Source organism: Podarcis cretensis (assembly GCF_951804945.1).
Source record: "Podarcis cretensis genome assembly, chromosome: 4".
NCBI classification, from domain to species: domain Eukaryota; kingdom Metazoa; phylum Chordata; class Lepidosauria; order Squamata; family Lacertidae; genus Podarcis; species Podarcis cretensis.
Genome location: NC_137173.1, coordinates 40,174,509 through 40,196,982, shown reverse-complemented (window position 1 = coordinate 40,196,982; position 22,474 = coordinate 40,174,509). Strand labels below are relative to the sequence as shown.

The 22,474-nt window shown below is 40.2% G+C and overlaps 2 protein-coding genes across 6 annotated transcripts in view; one reads left to right on the top strand and one right to left on the bottom strand.

The window, feature by feature from the left end:
* Positions 1-22,474, bottom strand: part of ARL13B (ARF like GTPase 13B) — a 42,527-nt gene that overhangs the window by 10,701 nt on the left and 9,352 nt on the right. For all 5 annotated transcript variants that reach the window (XM_079974834.1, XM_079974831.1, XM_079974835.1 and 2 more), the window contains exons 5-6: positions 4,658-4,763; positions 3,033-3,235 (exon numbers count right to left, since the gene is read on the bottom strand). In XM_079974834.1, the coding sequence (XP_079830960.1) occupies positions 3,033-3,235; positions 4,658-4,763 (309 nt within the window). The remainder of the gene's footprint in view (positions 1-3,032; positions 3,236-4,657; positions 4,764-22,474) is intronic.
* Positions 5,306-17,632, top strand: STX19 (syntaxin 19). The gene is made up of 2 exons (XM_079974721.1): positions 5,306-5,893; positions 15,531-17,632. The coding sequence occupies exon 2, from the start codon at positions 15,587-15,589 to the stop codon at positions 16,460-16,462; it is 876 nt and encodes a 291-aa protein (XP_079830847.1). The 5' UTR covers positions 5,306-5,893; positions 15,531-15,586; the 3' UTR covers positions 16,463-17,632.

Genomic DNA, 22,474 nt, shown 5'->3' with positions numbered 1-22,474 from the left:
ATATTTTCCAAAGATTTTACCGCGCACAAGACCACCACCTGATTCTCATGGCAGGTTTCTCCAATTTTGTTGTTGTGGTATTGTTAGCAGCACCTATTTGGGATGATTTGAGACTTGCCTGTTCTTTGAAAGCACACAAGGGCAGCCTTATTTACCAGGTGCAGTGAGTAGGAAGATAGATAGAAGGGAGTTGAGTGTGTTTGGGAACCTCTGATACAGCACACTCCATAAAGAGGAATCATTTGACTAGCTTGGAGGTAGTCCATGTGGTGCTTCTGGACAATTTAATTCAGACAAACAACAGTCAGGAACCAAAAGGAAAATAAAGGCATGGGGGCAGCTAGGGAAAAGGTGGGGAGGAGAGAGAAGAGGAAAAACAGTGGCAAAGAGGCTTGTGTAGGAGAAGGGGGAGAATTAGGAAAGGAGGTTATGGTTGTCAACCATATAAAGTTTTCAGTACACAACACTTGTGAGTTAGATCCAGTTAGATGCACTTCTTCCAGTGGAAAGTCTCTGCTGGAACCAAATCTGTATTTCAAAGCACTTTTCTGAGAGGTACAAGCAACAAGAAACATACTGATTTTTTGTTAAAGTTTTGAAAACTTTCATAAGAGATTTGGTGTATGATCAATGTACATGCTGCATCCACTGTAACTTAATTACTTATTACATGGATTTTTAATCTTTCCTACATTATCTCATCTATGTTTCTGCACACCATATACTAAAATGACCAGAAAAAGCAAACACAATGCTCCCATAAATTCCACAGAGACTTGTAATACTGTATATCCATTGTTTGCTTTAAAAAATATATATTTTCAATCCTAGAGACAGCAACTGTAGAAATCATGGGGACAGAAGTGAAAGAGGAGAGCAGAGAGATTTGGAAAACAAGTCATTACTATGATCAAAATATCAACATCTCTTTTCTGTTATAAAGCTTCAGTTTGGAAAGAGATCACTGTCTGGACTTCTGTCTACAAAGCTTTCTCTGAAGCATGGTACTATTTTCACCTAATTTATCATAGAATAGGAACAGAAAACTATAGGAACACGAGACTACTGAGCAGCCATTTCTAGGATGCTGACCTGAAGTGAAAAAAATTGGTGCAAAGTATCTGCCTTTTACCGCCTCTTGATGAACCATGCAGAATTTTCTGCAGCTGCCTACCTCTAATCTTTACTCTACATGCTTTACTGTATGAGAAAAAGTGCTCCCAAATGCATGCAGTCATGGAAATAACTTGATACTGTGCAATCTTACATCATCTACAACTTCTACCAAAAACAAGCTTACAGGGCGAACCTAATCATGTCTACTCAAAAGCAACTACCACTAAATTGAATGGTGCTTATTCCAAGGTAAGCAGAGTTAATGTTGCAGCCTAAATGTAATGACCATACCTGGTCATTAGAGCAAGCAAGCAAGCAAGGCAGATGCTTGAGCACATGGACTCTGTATGCTCAGTGTGTAAACACAATGTTTCTCTGCTGCTTTTGAAAGTTTAGAAACTGCACAGAAGCACAATACATTTAAATACATTTATTATCTGGACTGATTAAATGATACTGGAGCGCTGTACTTTAGAATGGTCATTTAATGTGTGGACAGTACACCCTGTGCTGAATAAAAGACAAATCAATGGAAAAGATTGGCAAGGAATTATGAACACAGATTTTTTTTTTAAAAAAAGTAAACAAAAACCTCATGTGGTCCGTCAATAAAATCACTCATGGTTGTTTTACTCCAGAATGCTGTGCACATCATAATAACAGCATGTAAGAACCTGAACCTAACCCTAAGATTTTGCAAGGAACAGCAGGCACCACCACAGCAGGCATCACTGTAACAGCCTCATTCTAATGATGCTCCAGGTTCTGACAAAGTAGTTGACGACTTCTACCACATGATTGGGACGCGGGTGGCGCTGTGGGTTAAACCACTGAGCCTAGGACTTGCTGATCAGAAGTTAGGGCCTGTTGTTTGGTCCCTGCTCCTGCCAACCGAGCAGTTCAAAAGCACGTCAAAGTGCAAGTAGATAAATAGGTACCGCTCCGGTGGGAAGGTAAACGGCGTTTCTGTGCACTGCTCTGGTTCTTCAGAAGCGCCTTAGTCATGCTGGCCACATGACCCGGAAGCTGTATGCCGGCTCCCTCGGACAATAAAGCGAGTTGAGTGCCGCAACCCCAGAGTCGGTCACGACTGGACCTAACGGTCAGGGGTCCCTTTACCTTTACCTTACCACATGATTACCAATACACTTGGAAAGCGACAATTAACAGCTCTGGAGGGTAGGACTCAAACCAATGGCTTCAATTTACAAGAAAGGAGATTCCAACTAAACATTCGGAAAAAACTTTCTGACAGTAAGAGCTGTTTGGCAGTGAAACAAGACTCCCGCGAGAGGCAGTGGACTCTCCTTCCTTGGAGGCTTTTAAGCAGAGGTTGGATGGCCATCTGTCATGGATGCTTTAGCTGAAATTCCTGCATTGCAGGGGGATGGACTAGATGACCCTTGGTCCCTTCCAACTCTATGATTCGATGATTTAGATATCTCCAACACATGTACTTTTCTAGTTCAGTTAAATAGTAATTTTAACATTGTCATGGAAGATTCATTGACTGTTTCCCTCCAGGGCACCCATAAAGACATCAGTAAACAAGGTTGTGCACATTACACTTGTCTGAGATGCGATGTTGTTCCATGTTGTACACAACACTGACATATGGTATGATGAAAGGCAGTAGAAAAAATGTTTTATGTAACTACTTACATATCTTGGTAAAGTATTTTTATTTCCCTTTGGGGTTGCTATTATATTTATTTCAAAATAAATATTCTTAAGTAAATATACGTTATTATGTTATTTCAAGTTGTTACATTACTTCAAAATAAATAAATGAAAGTTATTATGTTACTTCAAACTAAACAAATGACATTTTTAAAATAACTAAGTATTTTTTTTAAAAAAAAAACTTAATAGTGTTCTTTCATACAGTCCCTTCTTATAAAGCAAAACAAACATACCTTTCTTCCCGTATCTTCCTCACTCGTTCTGCCCGCTCTCTTTTCTCTTGTTCTTCAGCTGCTTTTTGCTCTATGGTATCTTTCTGGATTCGTTCATGTAAGGCATCAAAATCTTTGGCTATAATATGTAACAGCCAGAGTAAACCTTTCTTTATAGATTTGTCAATTTTCTTTCCATAGCCCATGATCGCTGAACAAGGTTCCTATATGCAAGAGAAAAATCAGCAGCATTATATTGTTAAATTACTATCAATGTGGACAAAGAGATCCTAACTCACTGGCAATTATACAGGTGCTTGTCAGTTGGAACTCATACACATTTTGATTCATCTCAGTACTGAACTGTAAAGGCTGCAATCCAGAGAGATGCAGGTGCAGGTTTGCCTACACACTCCAAAAATGGCTTTCCCAGAAGCTGCCCTCATATATATTCCAAAAATATGAGGAAAATGATCACTTTGGCAATTTGGTACAAGAGCAATTTAAATGAGGATTTAGACACTGGAATTTTTTTTACTAGGGTTCTTCTAAAGCAGTACACATGTGGCATAACGTTAATGGAATTTAAAGCGCTGTCATCTTAAGTGAATCTGCCATGTCAAAGAATAAAATGGGAGAAAGGATGACACCACCACGCATTCAAGGGGCATGTGAGGACGGTTGTGGGGCTGAGCTTACTAGCCCCGCTCCCATGTGTTTGGCGTAAGTGCATACCAGCATACTGCACAGATCCACAGATAGAAATGTTCCAACAAATACCAGAACCCTGGAATAAAACTTATCGTGAAAGACATGTTGGGAAGATTTGCCATTGCTTAAACTATTTCACTCAGTTACTCTAAAGGTTACTGATCCCCCACCACACCCCGTCGCCACCTTTTATTAGCAACATTTGTAAAATAAATAAGTTAATAAAGCTCAAGAGCAGCAGTTAAATTCAGTGCAATGGAACAGTAGCCTAAAGCATTTGAGTGGTGGCAAAGGCTAGGGTGGGTTTGGCCTTAATTTCCTTACAGCCTGGATATTAAGCCGCTGAAGCAAGTCTACCTGTCTGTTATTAAAACTGGTGCAGTAATCACAACCAGAGCTCAGGAGCACAGAAGAAGAGAAAATGGCTGGTTGTAAAGTGGATGGGAAGGGACGCAGGTGGCGCTGTGGGTTAAAGCCTCAGCGCCTAGGACTTGCCGATCGAAAGGTCGGCGGTTCGAATCCCTGCGGCGGGGTGCGCTCCCGCTGCTCGGTCCCAGCGCCTGCCAACCTAGCAGTTCGAAAGCACCTCCGGGTGCAAGTAGATAAATAGGGACCGCTTACCAGCGGGAAGGTAAACGGCGTTTCCGTGTGCGACTCTGGCTCGCCAGAGCAGCAATGTCACGCTGGCCACGTGACCCGGAAGTGTCTCCGGACAGCGCTGGCCCCTGGCCTCTTAAGTGAGATGGGCGCACAACCCCAGAGTCTGTCAAGACTGGCCCGTATGGGCAGGGGTACCTTTACCTTTACCTAAAGTGGATGGGAACAATGGGATTACACAATTCTAGTTTCAAAGTTCTGCTCACACATCAGGTTTAAGGAAGTTAATCAATCTTATTAAAATGAACCTACAATTAATCTTATTAAAATGCACTTACAATCTGACAGAGACATTTGTGCTCATTGACAAGCTTTTCGAGAGATAAACACTCAATTACATCTGCTTCTGCCAAGGCGCCTTCTTTATCCTGCTTATTTGCTAACCTAAGAAAAAGAAAGCCACCAAGTGAGAAGATGCAACAGCACTGTTTACATTAGTAAACGTACAAGACAAGCAATAACAGGAGAAAATCTCAATTTATGTGTGCAATAGAAGGCAGTGACAGTCTCCGATATTGCCCATTTACAATAATTACTCCTCAGAGGAATAAGATGCACATAATGGTTAATTATCAGAAAAGGAAAATCATAACATTGTATTAATTACTCTTAAAACACACAGTATACACTTCTATTTTATTTTTTTTTGAAGCAGGTGAATGTCAAGCTTATTGTTTTGTTGTAAATTGTTCCAACAAAAGGAATGCACAAATTCAAAGAGTTATTTTTAAGTAGAGTTCAAACTTGTGTATCTTCAGTGGCCAGAACCAAAAGCTCTGTATGGTGTTTCATGCCTGCACGATACTATTCCTAAGGGCTGGCGCTCTATCTCGCTATGTGTTCTCTCTCTCTCTCTCTCTCTCTCTCTCTCTCTCTCTCACACACACACACACACACACAGCATCTCATGTGAAAGGATGGCATGGAGTGGGGAGGGATCAGTCACTCTGTACATTCACACGATAGCACTTTATGCATGCTTGTTGGCCTCTGAGGACCCCAGCATTTCCTCCCCTCTATATTATCTGTGATCCATGGCACTGATATGCATAGTCTAAAAATTCATCTTATTTGCATGCCAAGTATCCGATGTTCAGGGGATTTATTTTTAGGAGTAGAATCATATTAAGCAACAGGCATTTGCAATGTAAACCAGCAAGTCCAGTAAGGAGGAAGGCAGGCAACGGCACTTCCTGGTGCTGCCTCATTAGAATAGAATGGCCCGCCTTGAAAGCAAGGCTGGGTTTCCAACAGGCAGAACCAGATTCCCCAAGCGTAAAGTAAGCAATTTGCTCTGTTGTACAACGTAACTAGTGAAGGCTCTCATACTCCACAGCTTTCTAAGATGCACTTTCCCAATGATCATTAAAGTCTAGGAGGATTAAGTAAGCAGAAACTGTTTTAATGGAAATCGCACTCCTGCTCTGTTATTTACCCTCACAAGGATATTGCAAAGCATCTTGAAGCACCAGATCCTAAAGAGGCTTCCGGCAACTCAGGATTTTTTAAAAAAGGTAAGTAGTTCGGTTTTATTTTACATCAAATAATACAAAGTAGAACACTGAGTAATTTAAAAGCCCCCGATGTTAAGATGTGTTAAGAATACAGGAGACGTCTGCCCTCTGCAAAGTTTGAAAACATTTCCAATAGATATGTTTGTAGAGCTTTATTACTTAGGTACATGAATACTAATCTGCTAGACGTGTTTTATGCACCCAAACTCGTTTCATTTGGAAGCATGCCAGCAGCAGCTTAAAAGATGAGAGTTCATTTTTAATTTTCCAAGTCAATAAAACCATTCTTTGTACAAATTCCTCATTTTAAAACTGAGGAAGCTTCACAGCAAAATATATACTTGAAGCAATATTCTGGGAGGTGGGTGGTTGTAAAGTTAAGAATACGAAGCTAAATACTGCGTGAAGGATTCTTGTTTTATTTACTTGTATGCTTAATATACCTACTTGAATATGGTGTGGAATCAAGGAAACAGAAAAAGGTTGTAAGAGCCTCAGGGGACTTTATTACAGTTGGAGAACTTCAGCACTTTTATTTTAGGAATCATGGGAAAGGGAGTGTATGTGTACATTTGACAGAAATGACATCATCTTACAATTATGAAAAAAAATATGAGTACTGTATGTGGAAACGCTTGCAGTCAAAGGTCGTGCTCACAGATAACAGATGTAATGAAACTTTACTCCAGGATTTCCTTAATCCTCAAAAAGCTGGGGTATTATTATAAAAGGTTAAAACATGATTTTTTTAAAAGTTCAGCTAAACTTGCCTGCTGCAAGCTGCAGGGTTAGCACAATGTAATGCCTCAGATGGCACTTTCATTGATACATTAGAAATTTCCTATAAAGTCTGGCTTTACAAGTGATTTAAAAATATTCTGTTTCTGTACTCTGAATTTAGATAGCGGCTTTTCATATTTTCTGCATTCAGAAACTGCCTTGTACACCAACTTGTCCGTCAACAACTCCCCTCAAAACAGAGAGTATTGTATAATAATCAGGGCATGCTGGCAAGAGCCTTCACTGCCAGGTTGCCCAAAGTCACTTCATATTCCAGAATGCTGGTCTTCAGATGGTGAGTCACAGCATGACCTAAAGTGGGTCTCAACTGTAACATTACCACCATAGAAATATACATTAAAAGATTAAGAAGTGAGCTCTGGAAAGCCTTGTTGGGGCTAAACAATGGATCCCAAGTCTAAAAAGGTTGAAGATTGCAGCTCTAAAACACCTGCAGCATTTCATACATTCGGGACCCGCCTTTCAGAAATATTTTTCTGCCATTCTTGTTATTCTCCTAGAGAATGTCAGGGTTCCTCAAACTACAGTTCGGGAAAGACTGTTCTAGACAAATGCTGCAATGTTAACACTGCAAACACTCAAAGGAAACATTAAATTAAGTTATCAACAGATTTTGTATCTCTTACCCTGATTAAATGTGCAATAACCACTGTAATGATTTCAATGACTAGCTCAACTGCAGGGTATCCAAGTCCTTAGAGTATTTCACCAATACAGAAGTAGACATTTTGTTAAGCCGCTGAAACAGTTCAAGGCTCCCTGTTTACCAGGGAAAGTGTCAACAAGGGAACAAATCATGCCTGCCCTGCAAAACTCACAACACAGAATCTGTCTTGCAATGACAACCAAAACTCTTGCAGAGAACAATTCCTACCTCCAAGAGTATTGGCACAGCCCATATGAAACTGTTCATAACATTATTCAACAAACAGTACAGTTGCAGTTACAAATACAATTGATTTCTCCAGTCACCAAGAACATTAACTCAATTTATTTATGGCTCTTTCCAAGTAAGGCATACATTTATGGTGCTGGTTTTTTCAAGTTTGTTGCTGCCAATTGGCAACTGAAGCTCTGGTTTCATTATGAGCTGTTTCTTATTACGAAGTGCTTCTCCTCCTCCTCATTTCTGAATCACACTGCCTTTCTCTGGGAGTATTCATTTAGTGATCTCCACCCTGTATCATTTGGTTCTCACCTCTGGAATAATCAACTCTCATCCGATACTTCGTTATATAATAAAGCTGTTGTAAAAATGATACATGTGTTGACCCTGGTCCAACACCAACAATCTTTAATAGAAGGGCAATGCTATTCTTGAAAAATGAAGATATTCTATTCCTTATTTGAGACTTTAGAAGATTGAGGCAGGGGGAATGTAAACTTCTGCCATAGAAAAAGCAATGTAGAATCTTCACAAGGCATTATATATATATATATATATATATATATATATATATATATAATGTGTGTGTGTGTGTGCGCGCGCGCAGTACTGCAATAGAGTGGTAGGAGAGGATATATTTACAATTTCAAACATTTTATATTTAAATTAAAGTTTGTTATATCCCAGCAGCCTACAATAGAACAATAAAGCATGCAGCAAATATAAAGTTGTGGCCAATGAAGTTGCTACACAAGGACTTTTGCTGGTGCAATAGAACTTCCATTTCCTTTCCTCACCCTGTGCGCCAGCAAATCTGTTCTAGGGGTTCCCCCAATCCTCGAGAGCAGATGGGGGGCCTGAGAGGAGAGGAGATGATGATGAAGTTCTACTGAGACAGCAGAAGTCCTTGCACCAGTGGGATGAATTCAAAGAATACTAGCCTAACATCTCAAAATGTTGCATACTTTTTAGAAAGCAACCGCAGCAGAATGATAAAATGCCAAAACAGCAAGTAACAGAGAAAATAAAAATAAAAATTGTCATTAAAAAAAAATTAAAAACAATAGTTTGTCCAGATGCCTAAAGGAAAGGATGGCCTTCAGAAAGAGTGCACCCAGAATTAGATAACACTAATCAAAAATTTAAAGAAATCTATCCCAGCTGCTAGTCACTTCACCTTTGGAAATGGGAGCACCAACAGAATAGTGTCTTGAGGAAGATCTTAACACTCAGGCAAATTCATACGGAGGCAGATACTCTGATCCCAAACTGCACAAGGCTTTCTAAGTTAAAACCAGGGCAATCATATTGAGTTAAAAGCAGAGTTTTGCATTGTTCCTGGAAGCAAAAGAGGCTAGTGCAAAGTCTATTACAGCCATTTTCTATTCTTTGTTGTGTAGACTTGTGTTTCACAGCTAGAGAGATGTAGCAATGGAGTACTGAGCCTCTTAAAAAGCATATGAGCAACAGCCAACTTTTAAAGGTTTTATTTTTAACTGTAATAACAAGGCTTCAAGAATTACAGTTTTACATTAATTCAGTTTAATGCAATCCAAGTTAGTGTTTTCCATAGGTGACAAAATAGAGACTATCATTCTGCCACTTAATTACTAAGTGGTTAGACATACTAAATTAATGTTGGCCAGGGATGTGTTAGACTGTGCTAAGAGATATTTTCAGGTTGGTACCCTGAAGTCTCAATTTAGTACATCAGTTCATTTTTACATGCACCAAACTGATTTAAAAAGAAAAAAAGAATATGCTAAATTGTACCAAGCAGTTTTGTAACATTACTGAAGAAAGTCATCATAAAATTTTCTGCTCTAGAAGTCACAGCGTTTTGCAATGTATTATCAGAACACAGCTTATTTTTCTTGTAGACTGCAAGTTTCCAACAACTGGTACTGAAATATGATTGCCTATTAAGTTCCAGAACACTCATGGTATTCTAAGGAAATGGGATTGGAGATTGCACTTTAGGAGAATGATACAAGGAGGCACAGAAAATTATACCTCAGTATTAAGGAGGGAGAAAAACACATTTGAGAAGGGACTAATAGGACATACTCAGCAGTTGTATCAATGAATTAGGTGTTTCCCACAGAATCATATGACAAACAAATACAGATCTCAGGCCATAAACCCCAGCTATATAATTTTCAGATGCTCAAATGGTTTCATTAATATGCTTACAACAAGGTGCCATATTGCTGATACTTACTCACCACCTTCCTTAAAGGCAGTCTGTATGGCGTCAGATAAGAACTGCTGCCAAACCCAGTTTATTAAATTAAAATATGTATTGCATTCTAACCAAATCATTAACTGATCTGGGAACTATTCCTGAGCCAAGCACTTTAGGGAAGTTCCACTGTTTACAATTGCCAACTGAGACAACTGGAAACTGTTTCAGCATGGAAGCAATCTACCATTGGTCCTGAAACATTAGACTCATTACACAGTGTGTGTTAGCCGAACTGAGTGCAAAGTCCTGACACCAGAACTGCAAATGCATTTACTTTAGATGTCCTATGTGATCTGGCCAAGCAACATAGTAAGTGGTTTTTGAGTATCAAACCTCCTGCTTCATCAAAAAATGAAGTTTGTATTCAGGCAGCAATGTCGAGTGAACCAATGTATGAAAAAGCTGTACTCCACTGAGTACAGCTCAAAGCCTACAGCTCTTGCCACCCAATCCTTATCCAGTTTTCACAGTTAAGTCCACAGCATATGGGTACAGGATATAGTTACAATAAAGGGACACCATAGATTATACAGCAGCATACAGAAATGCGGTAAACAACAGAAAAATTAGAGTGAACCAAACCAGCAAGCATAGCCTTAACATGAAGGCAATGCACCAAAAGGTCAGTCAAACTGAAAGCCTACGAAGACTTTTGCCTTTTTCTCTCCAAGGCCATAAACCTTCTCCTTCTTTCTCACCCACCTCTCCACAAATAAAACCCTTCAATGAAAAGCAAGCATCAAAAGAGCTGGAATTTGGAGCATAATCCTGTGAGATACACAGTTTTATCAAAGGGCCATGGGACTGCATGTTAGGGCACACTCTACTGTTCGACAGTGGAATTTGCTGCCAAGGAGTGTGGTGGAGTCTCCTTCTTTGGAGGTCTTTAAGCAGAGGCTTGACAACCATATGTCAGGAGTGCTCTGATGGTGTTTCCTGCTTGGCAGGGGGTTGGACTCGATGGCCCTTGTGGTCTCTTCCAACTCTATGATTCTATGATTCTACTGGGAACAGTTCATTTGCAAATGTCAAAAACATGAAAAGAAGAGCGGACTTCCGGTGGAGCGCGACTCTCCCGCAAGCGGGGATTTTACTGCGAGGTGAATCCTGTGCTATTTTGGATAAAATGGGGTGCTACAGGGCGCAGTAGCCCCCAATTTAAACCTCTGGGAGGTTATCCAGAGGAGCAGGTGCCCAGTGAAGCCAGGAGCAACCCGCCTGGCCGTCAGGTAACCCTTAAAAAAGGGCGAAGAGAACGGTGGAGCGGACTAAGGGCATCCAAATAGCGAAGCCCCGAGCTTGCAAGAGGAGCGCTTCATTCTCAAAATAGAAGAATTTCAGACCAATTTGGATTATAATTTTGATGTTAATTAACTAAGGAAGGATTCGGAGCAGAAAGCAAAAGCGCGGAGTTCGGCTGTCATCTGCAATCAATACAGACGCAGCGTAGTGTGCAGAGCAGCAAAAAGAAAATGAGTTGCCGCTGGCGGATACTGTTTCCTTCTCTCTCTGAACTCTTCTAAAAAGTAACATCTTTAGAAGCTACAAACTTTAAGGTATTTTTAAAGCTAAAAGGGAGAGCAGAAAGTAATGATTACAGTCATTTTGAGGTCTTCGTTGCAGCGGAGGGGAGAAACAATGGCGAACAGCTACTTTCACTTTTAAGAGAACAAAGAACAAAGAGCAGTGGAACGGAAAGGGAACTTCTGACTCCATTGTAAAGCTTCTGTTTGAACAGCAGAATAGCGGAAAAAAGAATTTAAACGGTCTGTAACCTCTCATTTTTTCTTTTTGACTATTTGGTTTTTATTGTTGGTCCCTATTATAAGCCCACTATTATTGGAAACTGAGAAGGACTTTCTTTTTACCCTCTCCTCTGTGTTTTTCTTTTGAATTTGGAACTTCGAAACTGGCAACCATTATACAACTCTAGTGGAAGGAATGGAACATTACAACTTGTTTTTCAAGACTTCTGATTTGAAGCATAACAGCTGAATGCGGCCTGTGTTTTTCTAAAATTATAAAGTGACCTGCGCTTACTTTTTTGTTTGTTTGTTTTTTCTCATTGGGAGTCTGCTATTTTGTTTATGAATCTCACCTCTGGACTCTAGATATTTAGGTACATTATGGGAAAGAGTGGATAACTGGATAGAAACTTGGGGAAAAGATTTTCTCTCCTTGTTTGCTGCAGATCATTTTTGTCTACTTTGTTTTTTTCTTTTTTTCCTTCTCTATCTCTCTCTGGAATTTGGATATACTTTTTTATATTGGTATTTTCTGGACTATTTTGTATCTTTCATCCTCTTTCCTCATATAACAGTTGATTGGGTGGCGAAAGGAGGATTTAATTAATTTACAAGATACCTCTCCCTATAAGAACAATCTGGATTTACCGGTGGGAAGTCTATGTCCTTTAGTGGCTTAAATTAATTTACAGTCGAACATAATTCCATTTGGAGATAGCCTAATTAGATAGCCTAATTGGTGGCAAGAAGACACGTATTATATTTGTCCGGGTGGGCCCCCCAAGGCGAATACTCGATGGAATAGCCTAATTGGTGGCGAGAAGATTTAATTTGGAGCATTTAAGCTGGAGTTGTTGGGGTTTTTTTGTATATTCTGTATTAATTTGATAAATTATAAAAACTGAAAATGGCACATCAGGCAAAAAAAGGGGCAGATGGGGGAACACCAGCAGAAAGGAAAGGGTCTAAACAAGAGTCAGAATTCAGAACTGAAATTTTGAAGATGTTTGCGGAAATTAAACAAAGTGAGAAGAACTTAGAATCCAAATTGGAATCAGTTGATAATAAGATAGGGAAAATGGATAAAAAAATTGACGAGACAGTCAATGTACTTAAAGGGCAAATAAAAGAGGTATCAAAGAGGGCATTAGCTGCTGAGGAAGGTTTAAAGAGGACAAAATTAGAACTGAAAGAAGTAAAACGGGAAGAAGAAAAGCTTAAGGTGGAAATGATGGAATTAAACAAATCACAAGAAGAAATTAAAGATGCGATTGCGATGAATGAATTGAGACAGAGGAAGGTGAATCTGAGGCTGAGAGCCGTCCTGGAGATACAGAATGAAAATATTAAGGAGAGGCTGATATCAGAATTGGCTAAATGGATGGAATTACCAATAGAGGAGGTAGCAAAGATGGTACAGAATGCATTTAGAATGAAAGTAAGAACAACCAAGGCAAGGAAATTTACAGGAGACTGTTTAATCACCTTTAAAGACAGGGAGATGAGAAATTTGATATTGCAGAAAAACAGAGAGAAAAGATTATACATAGAAGGAAATTTCATAATCATCTTCAAAGATATACCGATAAGATTGTTAAAACGAAGAGAGCCATATAAGCCATTGGTGCAGATTTTGAAGAAAAACAACATTGACTTCAAATGGGAATTTCCAGAGGGAATTTCTTTTTTTCACAAAAGTAAAAAGCACAGATTGTTGAATCCAGAGGAAACAGGAAAATTTCTGAGAAGGTACAAGGACCTAAAAGTAGGAGATGGAGAAGAAGGAGAAGACAAAGGAGCTGGAGCGAAGGATGAATCAGAAATAGATGAAGAAGAAGAAGAAGAGCATGAGAAAAAGGCAGAAGAGGAAGAAGAGGAAAAAGGAGAAGAAACCATCAGATCATAAAAATTAAAATAAAAACATGAATAGAAGATATCCCCCAAGGGATTGGATCCTTAGTCAGCAATCAACAAGCTATTGAATCTTCAGAGAGTAGAAACTGAAGAGCAAAGAGACATTGATATTACTTCCCTTAGTCCAGTACAGAATAAAGCATTTGTGAATAACAAGTTTTTATATATAATCCTACTCACATTCTGGTAATGTCTTTGGCAATGCCTGATCCTTTGAACAGGCTGAGACACTCTTTTCTTTTTAAAAAAAGTTATTCAAATTGGGAGTGGTGTGTGCATGCATGTATATCTTTCAAGACACTGTTTACAGATGTGTAATGAAAAAAATCCCTACAATATCCAAATTTCCAATATAATGGGCTGGGTTTTTATTATTTTTTAAAAGACCTGTATTTTTATCTGCCTGTTTTATCTGCTGTTTTATACTTCATATGGTTGTTTTATCTTATTTCTTGTTTGCAACCTTGGGCACCATTGGGTGGAAAGAGGATATAGATATTTAAATTATGTAAGGCAGAGGTGGGGAATCTCAGGCCCAGGGGGCAAATATGGGCCCCAGCATGCGCTATCTGGCCCTTGGGATCTTTGCAGACCACTCCCCTTCTTACCAGCCCTGCTCCATGCCCTCCGTTGCTTTTGCCTGACTAGAATGCTTCCATGAATTGTGTTCGTTTGCCTGGATAAAGTGAAGTATGTAGGCTCCTGTGTGTGTTTGTTGCGTGGATGCAACAAAGCCTAATGTACAAAAAGGTAAGAGTCTCAAGCCATCATTTCACTTACTTTTGCCTGTCATCCCACCCAAGCCTCTCATGCATTCCCTGGAAAATGTGGCTCCCAGGTTGAAAAAGGCTCCCCATCCTTGATATAAATAATCCACCATCTCCAAACTGAAGTAATGACTGTTTAAGTTTACCAAGCATTTCAGGTTTTAGAAGCAACAGCTGTATCTCTTCTTGGGAGGTACAAAATAACTGGACTGCTTCCATGCCAAAAAAGAAACTAGCTTTTTGTTTTCGTTTTTAATGTCACAGAGGTGGCGCTGTGGGTTAAAGCCTCAGCGCCTAGGACTTGCCGATCGAAAGGTCGGCGGTTCGAATCCCTGCGGCGGGGTGCGCTCCCGCTGCTCGGTCCCAGCGCCTGCCAACCTAGCAGTTCGAAAGCACCTCCGGGTGCAAGTAGATAAATAGGGACCGCTTACCAGCGGGAAGGTAAACGGCATTTCCGTGTGCGGCTCTGGCTCGCCAGAGCAGCGATGTCACGCTGGCCACGTGACCCGGAAGTGTCTCCGGACAGCGCTGGCCCCTGGCCTCTTAAGTGAGATGGGCGCACAACCCCAGAGTCTGTCAAGACTGGCCCGTACGGGCAGGGGTACCTTTACCTTTACCTTTAAAGTGCAGAAGTAATGTTTCTGACTTTGTAGTCATGATTAGCAGATTTCCATGCAAATTTCTTGCACAAATTATCTTACCTATTTCATTCCTTTAATAAATACAGTTGTATTTATTAATAAATACAGAAGAGTACATTCTAACCAGACATGGTTATTGTTTACTTTCGTACAATGTTTCACCACACCAAGCAGTTAGCTCTGCAAAGTTTATAGACTGCACCATGGTTAGCTCTGGAGAGAGAAGGTAAGAAGTGAAAGATCATGCAACTCTCCAATTCATGATTAGGATTTTAAAAAAAATGTTTACATATGTAATTTTCAAGATATTGTCACCTTGCAGATCACTTGAGTTTTCTTTCTGCCCATCACACCAAAATATAATAATAATAAGATGTAGTACAATATTGGACCAGTATTAGACAGTCAACAATTATGTGTATTTCCTGCACATTTCAAAGAATCTTGAGGTGGACCAAGTATTTCAAAGAGCATGTCTAAGGGAAAAATAAAATTTGCTTTATGTGCAACCTATTTATGGTAGCTTATGCTGCTGCATTTTTCTGACTCCCCCTCCCTCTCCGTTAAAGGTTTTCTGCCATCCTTGTAATAGGTCTGTGGGTAAACAACAGCTTACTAAAGTGGTTTTTAATCCTTAGGTTTACACAACTGTCTGGTTTTAAAAAGAACAGAACCGCAGAAAACTCTACAGAAGATGAAAGACCGCCTTCAAGAGCTTAAATTGCGAGCAAAGGAACTGCAATTAATAGAAGAAAACAGTCGTTCTCCTAGTGTTGTGGCAGAGGAAAAAGAACTTGAACAAACAGCTGTCATTTTTGAAAAGGAGCCCATAACTGAAAGGTACCTGAATGAAATCCAGCAACTTCACAATGATATTAACAATTTGGCAGCAGACGTCCAAAAGTTCAGCCAGCAGCAAAAAAGCCTAGTGGCTTCCATGAGGAGATTCAGCGTACTTAAAAAGGAGTGCAGCATCACAAAAGGGATAAAGGTTCAAGCAGAACACATTAGCAAGTGCTTGGACGACTTGTCAAAAACAGTGAAGAAAGCAGAGAAAGAACATGGTTCATCATCTGCCATTATAAGGGTTCTGAGTGCTCAGCGAGCGGTCCTGTTCCGTCGCTTCCAAAATATCATGTTTCTGTACAACGCCGCCATAACAGCCAAGCAGGAAAAATGCAAAGCTTTTATTGTGCGCCAGCTTGAAGTGGCTGGGAAAGAAGTCTCCGAGGAAGAAGTGAACGACATGGTTCAGCAAGGAAAATGGGAAATCTTCAACGAAAACTTGCTCACCGAGGTCAATATCACAAAAGCTCAGCTATCTGAGATTGAACAGAGACACAAAGAACTGGTCAATCTGGAGAACCAGGTGAGAGACTTGAAGGGCCTCTTTGTCCAAATCTCACTTTTGGTGGAAGAACAAGGTGAAATGATCGACAGCATCGAAATGGAAGTTGTCAAAACTCAGGACTATGTTCAGACGACAACAGAGAAATTCAGGCTGGCGGCAAGGTATCGAAAGAAGCATCCGTGCAGAGCAATATGCTGCTGGTGCTGCCCCTGCTGTTAATAGGTTTTTTTGTGTGGTTTTTTTTTTTTGGGGGGGGGGGGGATACAGGCAGTTAAATGTTCTTTGCAATAGCCCTAATCCAGTATGTAATGAACATAGGTGACCCTGCTGGGGGCGGGGGTTTGCACTATCAGGCAAAGCCACAGTTTGATTCAACATTCTCTTTTTCACATGCCCTGAATGCTGCAAATTTGGCAGGGGATCTAAGGAACAAAAGGGGTGACTTACAAGGGAACAGGCAGACTTTCTGACCCTCATCCCCTGCCATTGCTTTTTAAGATCTAGTGGTGGACTTTGATATAATAGTGAAGAGTTTCTCAAAAAAGGGAACAAGGTAGTGCTGGGTGTAGCAGGATGGAGTTCTGTTACCAGTCACAGGTCACAGGAACTAGTCAAACAGGTGCTTGTGACAACAGGTGCAACCACATGCCACACAGCACTCGCCTCCACATTCGATTCACTTCCTTGGGAAGTGACTGTATGCTCCTAGCAATTTTATTCAGCAGTTTAGATGAAGGAAAACTGCAAGCCCAGTGTAATAAATGCTAGGACAATGTCATCCAGAACGTGCTCAGCAAATCTGCAGCAAGTTCACATTCCTCTGTTGTCTGGCTTTTCTAAGAACAAAGAGTTTGAAATAATTTGTGACTGTGGTATTTTACAAAATACTAGTTGAAGAACAGGGAAATAGATTGTTCAGCTAAAAGAGCTGCAATGAAACAGGTTAAAAGGGGGAAAGGTTGTTACAAAAACATATGTGTAAAATCTTTAAGAATGCAGTAAAGGATATAGCTATTTTTGTATGTTACACGTTTTCTTCCATGTCATTTGTATAAACATAACAGTTCTATGATATTTTGGGAGATGTGCATTTGTAACCAAGGTCTTGGTTTATACTTTCAAAACATAATAAGTTTCTTCAATATATATGATTAAAAAAATCAAAAATTGGTGCAAATGCATAGCATGCTTCAACCAACTTTGAACATTTGTTATTCCAAAAAGGGAATTATTCTTGCAGCACAGCTTTTCTGTGTCTGTTAAATAAGTGTTAGCAATACAGGTTTATTAATTTCATCCGAAGACTAGAGTCAAAAAGGTAAAAAATAAAAATGGGGGGAAAGGCTATTTCGTACATTATACAGGGGAAAAAATGTTTGTCCCTTCCTTGTGGCCAGTTCCAGTTTCCTGGTGTAGAGGGCATGTATAAGCTGCTATCATGCCACAGGCTAGAACCAAAAGATCTATTTTTTTCTGGTTGAATCACAATACCATCCACTAAGCCATTTTATTTTTAAAAAAGTTATTTTCAAAAGTTCTCTCTGTTCACAAATGTTTTGCCATAGAGCATACAACACAAGCTGAAAGTTGTATTGGACACATAGAAATAGCTATGTGGTTCTTTGACCCTGAGCATAACATCTGTTTATGTAAGCATTGCAACAATTAGACCATAAAAGGGATCGGTCCGTTTGTGGGCATGAGATTCTTGTGGTCATCTCATAAATATATTTCCCCCCACAATTATGCCAGAACACAGTAAGATGACACTGACTACTAAAAACACAAAACTAAAGACTTATAATTAAGGAGCTTAAGTCAATTGATTACAATTGAGTCTACTCTGAATGTGGTTTAACACTGGAGTCATAATTATTCAGAAACGAAAGAGCTATTGTCTGCAGAAGAACTTTTTTTGCTGCCAGCAGCTTTAGCTCTCTATAGTTGTCAAATTACCACATTTCACAAATGCTAATTTAATTTATTTTAAAAGCTAATTTATTTTTACTCAGAATAGAAAAGTAAAAAGACTATTACCGTATATACAGTTTGTTACATAAAGTGCAAATCTATCACTAGTGTGAGACAAGAATGAAAAGTATGTGTGGGGAAGATTAAATTAAACCATGTTGCCAATTTACATATTAGAAAACTATATAAAGAAAACACGTTTTGTTGTAATTATATGAAAAGAAAGGCAGTAACGTATTTGGAATGTGTAGCTGAAAGTTAAACAGGCCTTAAAACAGGAAAATAAATGTTGGCCTAAGTATGCAAGAAAAGTCACTGGACATTGTCAGGTCAAGAAAATTATACATATTTACTATTCTGCTCCAGACCGATTTTATAAAGGTTTTATTATATGCAATATACTGTAATTGATAAGTACTTCATACATGTCATATTAAAATGAAGCTTTTAAAATAAGTACTTAAGAATACAGACTAGATTCAGAGCAGATTCAAGCATTACATTTTGAATTCTAGTACAAAATGTGCTGGCTAGGTGTCCCCCACAATTAACATGGAAGGAGCAAATGAGATCTGGCCCAATCTGCAGACCAGGTTCAGACAACCTTTCAAAAACCATGGCTTATGAATCTGGGAATAAGTGTCAGGGCTAAGCAAAGAACTCTCCCTCTTCCATTTAGCTTTGGGCAATCATTCCTTGCTGGTACAAAACTAGAGGGTAGCATTATATTAAATCACTTTGTGCATGGAAAAGCCCAGAGTTCTTTCCTATGTCCCAACCAGGGAACTCTGTGCTATCAGAAAAAGAAGAATGTACCCTTTGTGACTAGTAGGCAAATGGAATCTAGTCTGCTTAAGGCTTTTAAAAAACAAAAAACAAAAAGCAAGTCTGCCAAGAGGTTAGAAGTCTAAGTTCCCATGTGAACTGCCAAGTACTGTATGGGATTTTTCTTCTATGGACAACATGGAAATGAAGAGTGCTAAATTTGTAGCAGGCTAGCACCTTCCTTTGTTGGCTTATTTCCATGGCTGACTTAGGTAAAGGTAAAGGTACCCCTGCCCGTACGGGCCAGTCTTGACAGACTCTGGGGTTGTGCGCCCATCTCACTTAAGAGGCCAGGGGCCAGCGCTGTCCGGAGACACTTCCAGGTCACGTGGCCAGCGTGACATCGCTGCTCTGGCCAGAGCCAGAGCCAGAGCCAGAGCCGCACACGGAAACGCCGTTTACCTTCCCGCTGGTAAGTGGTCCCTATTTATCTACTTGCACCCGGAGGTGCTTTCGAACTGCTAGGTTGGCAGGCGCTGGGACCGAGCAGCGGGAGCGCACCCCGCCGCAGGGATTCGAACCGCCGACCTTTCGATCGGCAAGCCCTAGGCGCTGAGGCTTTAACCCACAGCGCCACCTGCGTCCCTGACTTACTCATGGCTGACTTACTCATCTGTTAATAAGCCAGGACGGTAAGACAAGATCATCTTAATACCCTGGTCTGTTCACAGAGATTAAGCCACTGTTCCCCATTTTGGAGAGAACAAAATGGGAATTGACTCTACAATAATTTGAACCAGACACGTAAAATTTAGGACTCTTGTATCAATTCATAAAGGAAATCATGAACAGCTGGTGCTGTTGTTCAACCCTAACACTTAAAATTCTCCCCCACCCTGGCAGCATTTTTTAAAAAAATCAGTCCTTCCCATTTTGCAAGACTAGCACACAATAGTCACTACCAAGCTAGTCAGGTTTTTCAGACCAAGCATGTCCAGTTAAAATCTCATATAACATTTTCTTCCAACAGCAGCATATTTACATTCATGCAACCTTGTAATTTAAAGTAACCTGAAGGAATAGCTGTGGCAAAAACATAGCAATACAACACCAAGGATTTTACACTTGCCATTTACAAAATTTTGTACTTAAAAGCAAGGGCTTTTCAGTTTAAGGAGGTAAAAAAAATGATAAAGTATGGTTTATGGGATGAACTGGTTATCCTTATAAGACTCTAGGACAGAGTTTCCCTCAATTATTTTTACAACACCCGGTTTCTCCACCCCCTCAACCAACCAGCCATTATAGCTCCTTAGTGTAATGGCTATATTTTCTTCCTACACTGGTCTCATTCACATATAACACTAAGCCAAACTGTGGCTTACTGTGAATGAGCAAGTGTGCTGCTGCACAGTGATGAAACTGCAGCCACTTAACTTCCTCCCAAACTCCTCTACGCTACTGAGAGCTAAGCCATGGCTTGGTTTAGTATTCTGCATACCTAGGATCCTGGGCTCTCCCAAACACACTTCGAGCAAGAGGCCAATAATAAATCTAAGTTACTGCTAACTTAGTCAGGCATTTGGAGTCAGGCAAACTACAAGCTCAAATTTGGACACAACAGTGAGTGAAACCATGGGAGAGGAAAGAAGCAGCCACTGTTTCCTCCTGGTGCATCAGCACACTTCGCCATTCATGGAAAGCCATGGGCGCATGGAAAGCCATAGACACAAACACTGCCATGTAGTTCCTAGGAATGGTTATCAGCTAAACATGCTTATAGGTCACCAAGATACAGTCATACCTTGGGTTGAAGTCGCTTCAGGTTAAGCCTTTTCGGGTTGCGCTCCATGGCGACCCAGAAGTAACAGAGTGCGTTACTTCCAGGTTTCGCCACTCGCGCATGCGCTCAAAATGACGTCACACACATGTGTGGAAGCGGCGAGTTGCAACCCGCGCACGTGGGTTGCATTTGCTTCAGGATGCGAACAGGGCTCCGGAATGGATCCCGTTCGCATCCAGAGGTACCACTGTAATCCAACATGAACTGAAACAAAAAGATATCAGAAAACACATCTGTTACATTATTGACAGTCATTCTTTCCTAGTCATACTCCTTCTCTTTGATCTGCCTCCTACTGACTCTGTACTCCTACTCCTCCTACTGACTCTGTACTCCTACTCCTCCTACTGACACTGGAGACAAATAAAATAGTCACGGCATGGAATAGTCCACAACACTGTAGGAACAGGCATATACAAAAGCAAAGACAAGTAAGAGACCATTCTTGATCCACTATAACTGGCTGCAACTGATATTTACGCTCACTGGCATAAAGAGTCTAAGAAAAAGTGCCTGAAATAGATTATGGCAATGGTATGGGAGTCTCTTTTTGGAAGGTTCAGTAGTATTTAAATAACCACTATGTAAGTGGTACAGAAACCATGCTTACTTATTACTTCACCACCGCGCCTAATCTCCTAATCTATGTGGCAAAGTTCTGTTTAACCGGCCCTGTACATGAAGTATCTGGCTTTAGCAATACCTTCCTCTCCCCTCTCCTGCAACTGAACATACATCAACCTAGGGAAACAATTAAACATTTTCAGAAAGAACAGACAACGATTTTTGCCTTGGCATATTACAATATTGCAAGTTGTATGTTGCTGAGATTCAGAACATTTGCTAAAAAAGTACAGGATGTACTGCTGAATTTACTTCCTAAAAATCTCTGCTTTTATTATTAGTCATTATTGCTACAAAAAAGACACTTGAAACCTCAGACTCAGGAGTAATTAAATAATTTTAAGAATAAGAGCTATGTTACAGCACCACACACATCCCATCAGAATAATTCTTTTGCGTGATTTGGTAAACAAGTTCCCTTCTGAAAGGATGTGCTACTCACTTATCTCTTCCTGACTGTGACAAGGATGCCATCTAAAACAAAGCTTCAAACATCGTTTGAAGGAGAACATTGTTTATGATTACGGAAAAACATTGAGCTAAGTTTATTTTTATGGACAAGAGGGACAAAAATGTTTCTATCTAGAAGTAAACAGTGGATTTTTTTGCAGGCCACAAAATGTATTTATAAAGAGTCTCACATCTCAGAATAGCACATCAAATCTCCCGCCTGCTTCTGTGTCACTGGCCCTAGCTTACCAGAAGTGCTGGTTATGACCTATAAAACCCTTAACGTCCAAGCTTTCTGAAAGATTGTATTCCCTCATACAAATATGACCTGGTTTTGAGATTTTCAATGAAGCCCTTCTCTCTGTCCTACCACCTTCACAGGCATGCCTGAAAGGAGGAAAGGGCCTTCTTGGTGGCTGCTCCCAGACACTGGAACTCCCTCCCTGGAGAAGCTGATTCACCCCACAAATGCACCCTTTTTTTGCTGCTGCTGTGCCTGCAGACCAGCTGACTGCAGCCAGGCAGAGGGAGATGTTAGTTGCCAAGGGTGGCACCCAGACATCATCCAGTCACAAAAG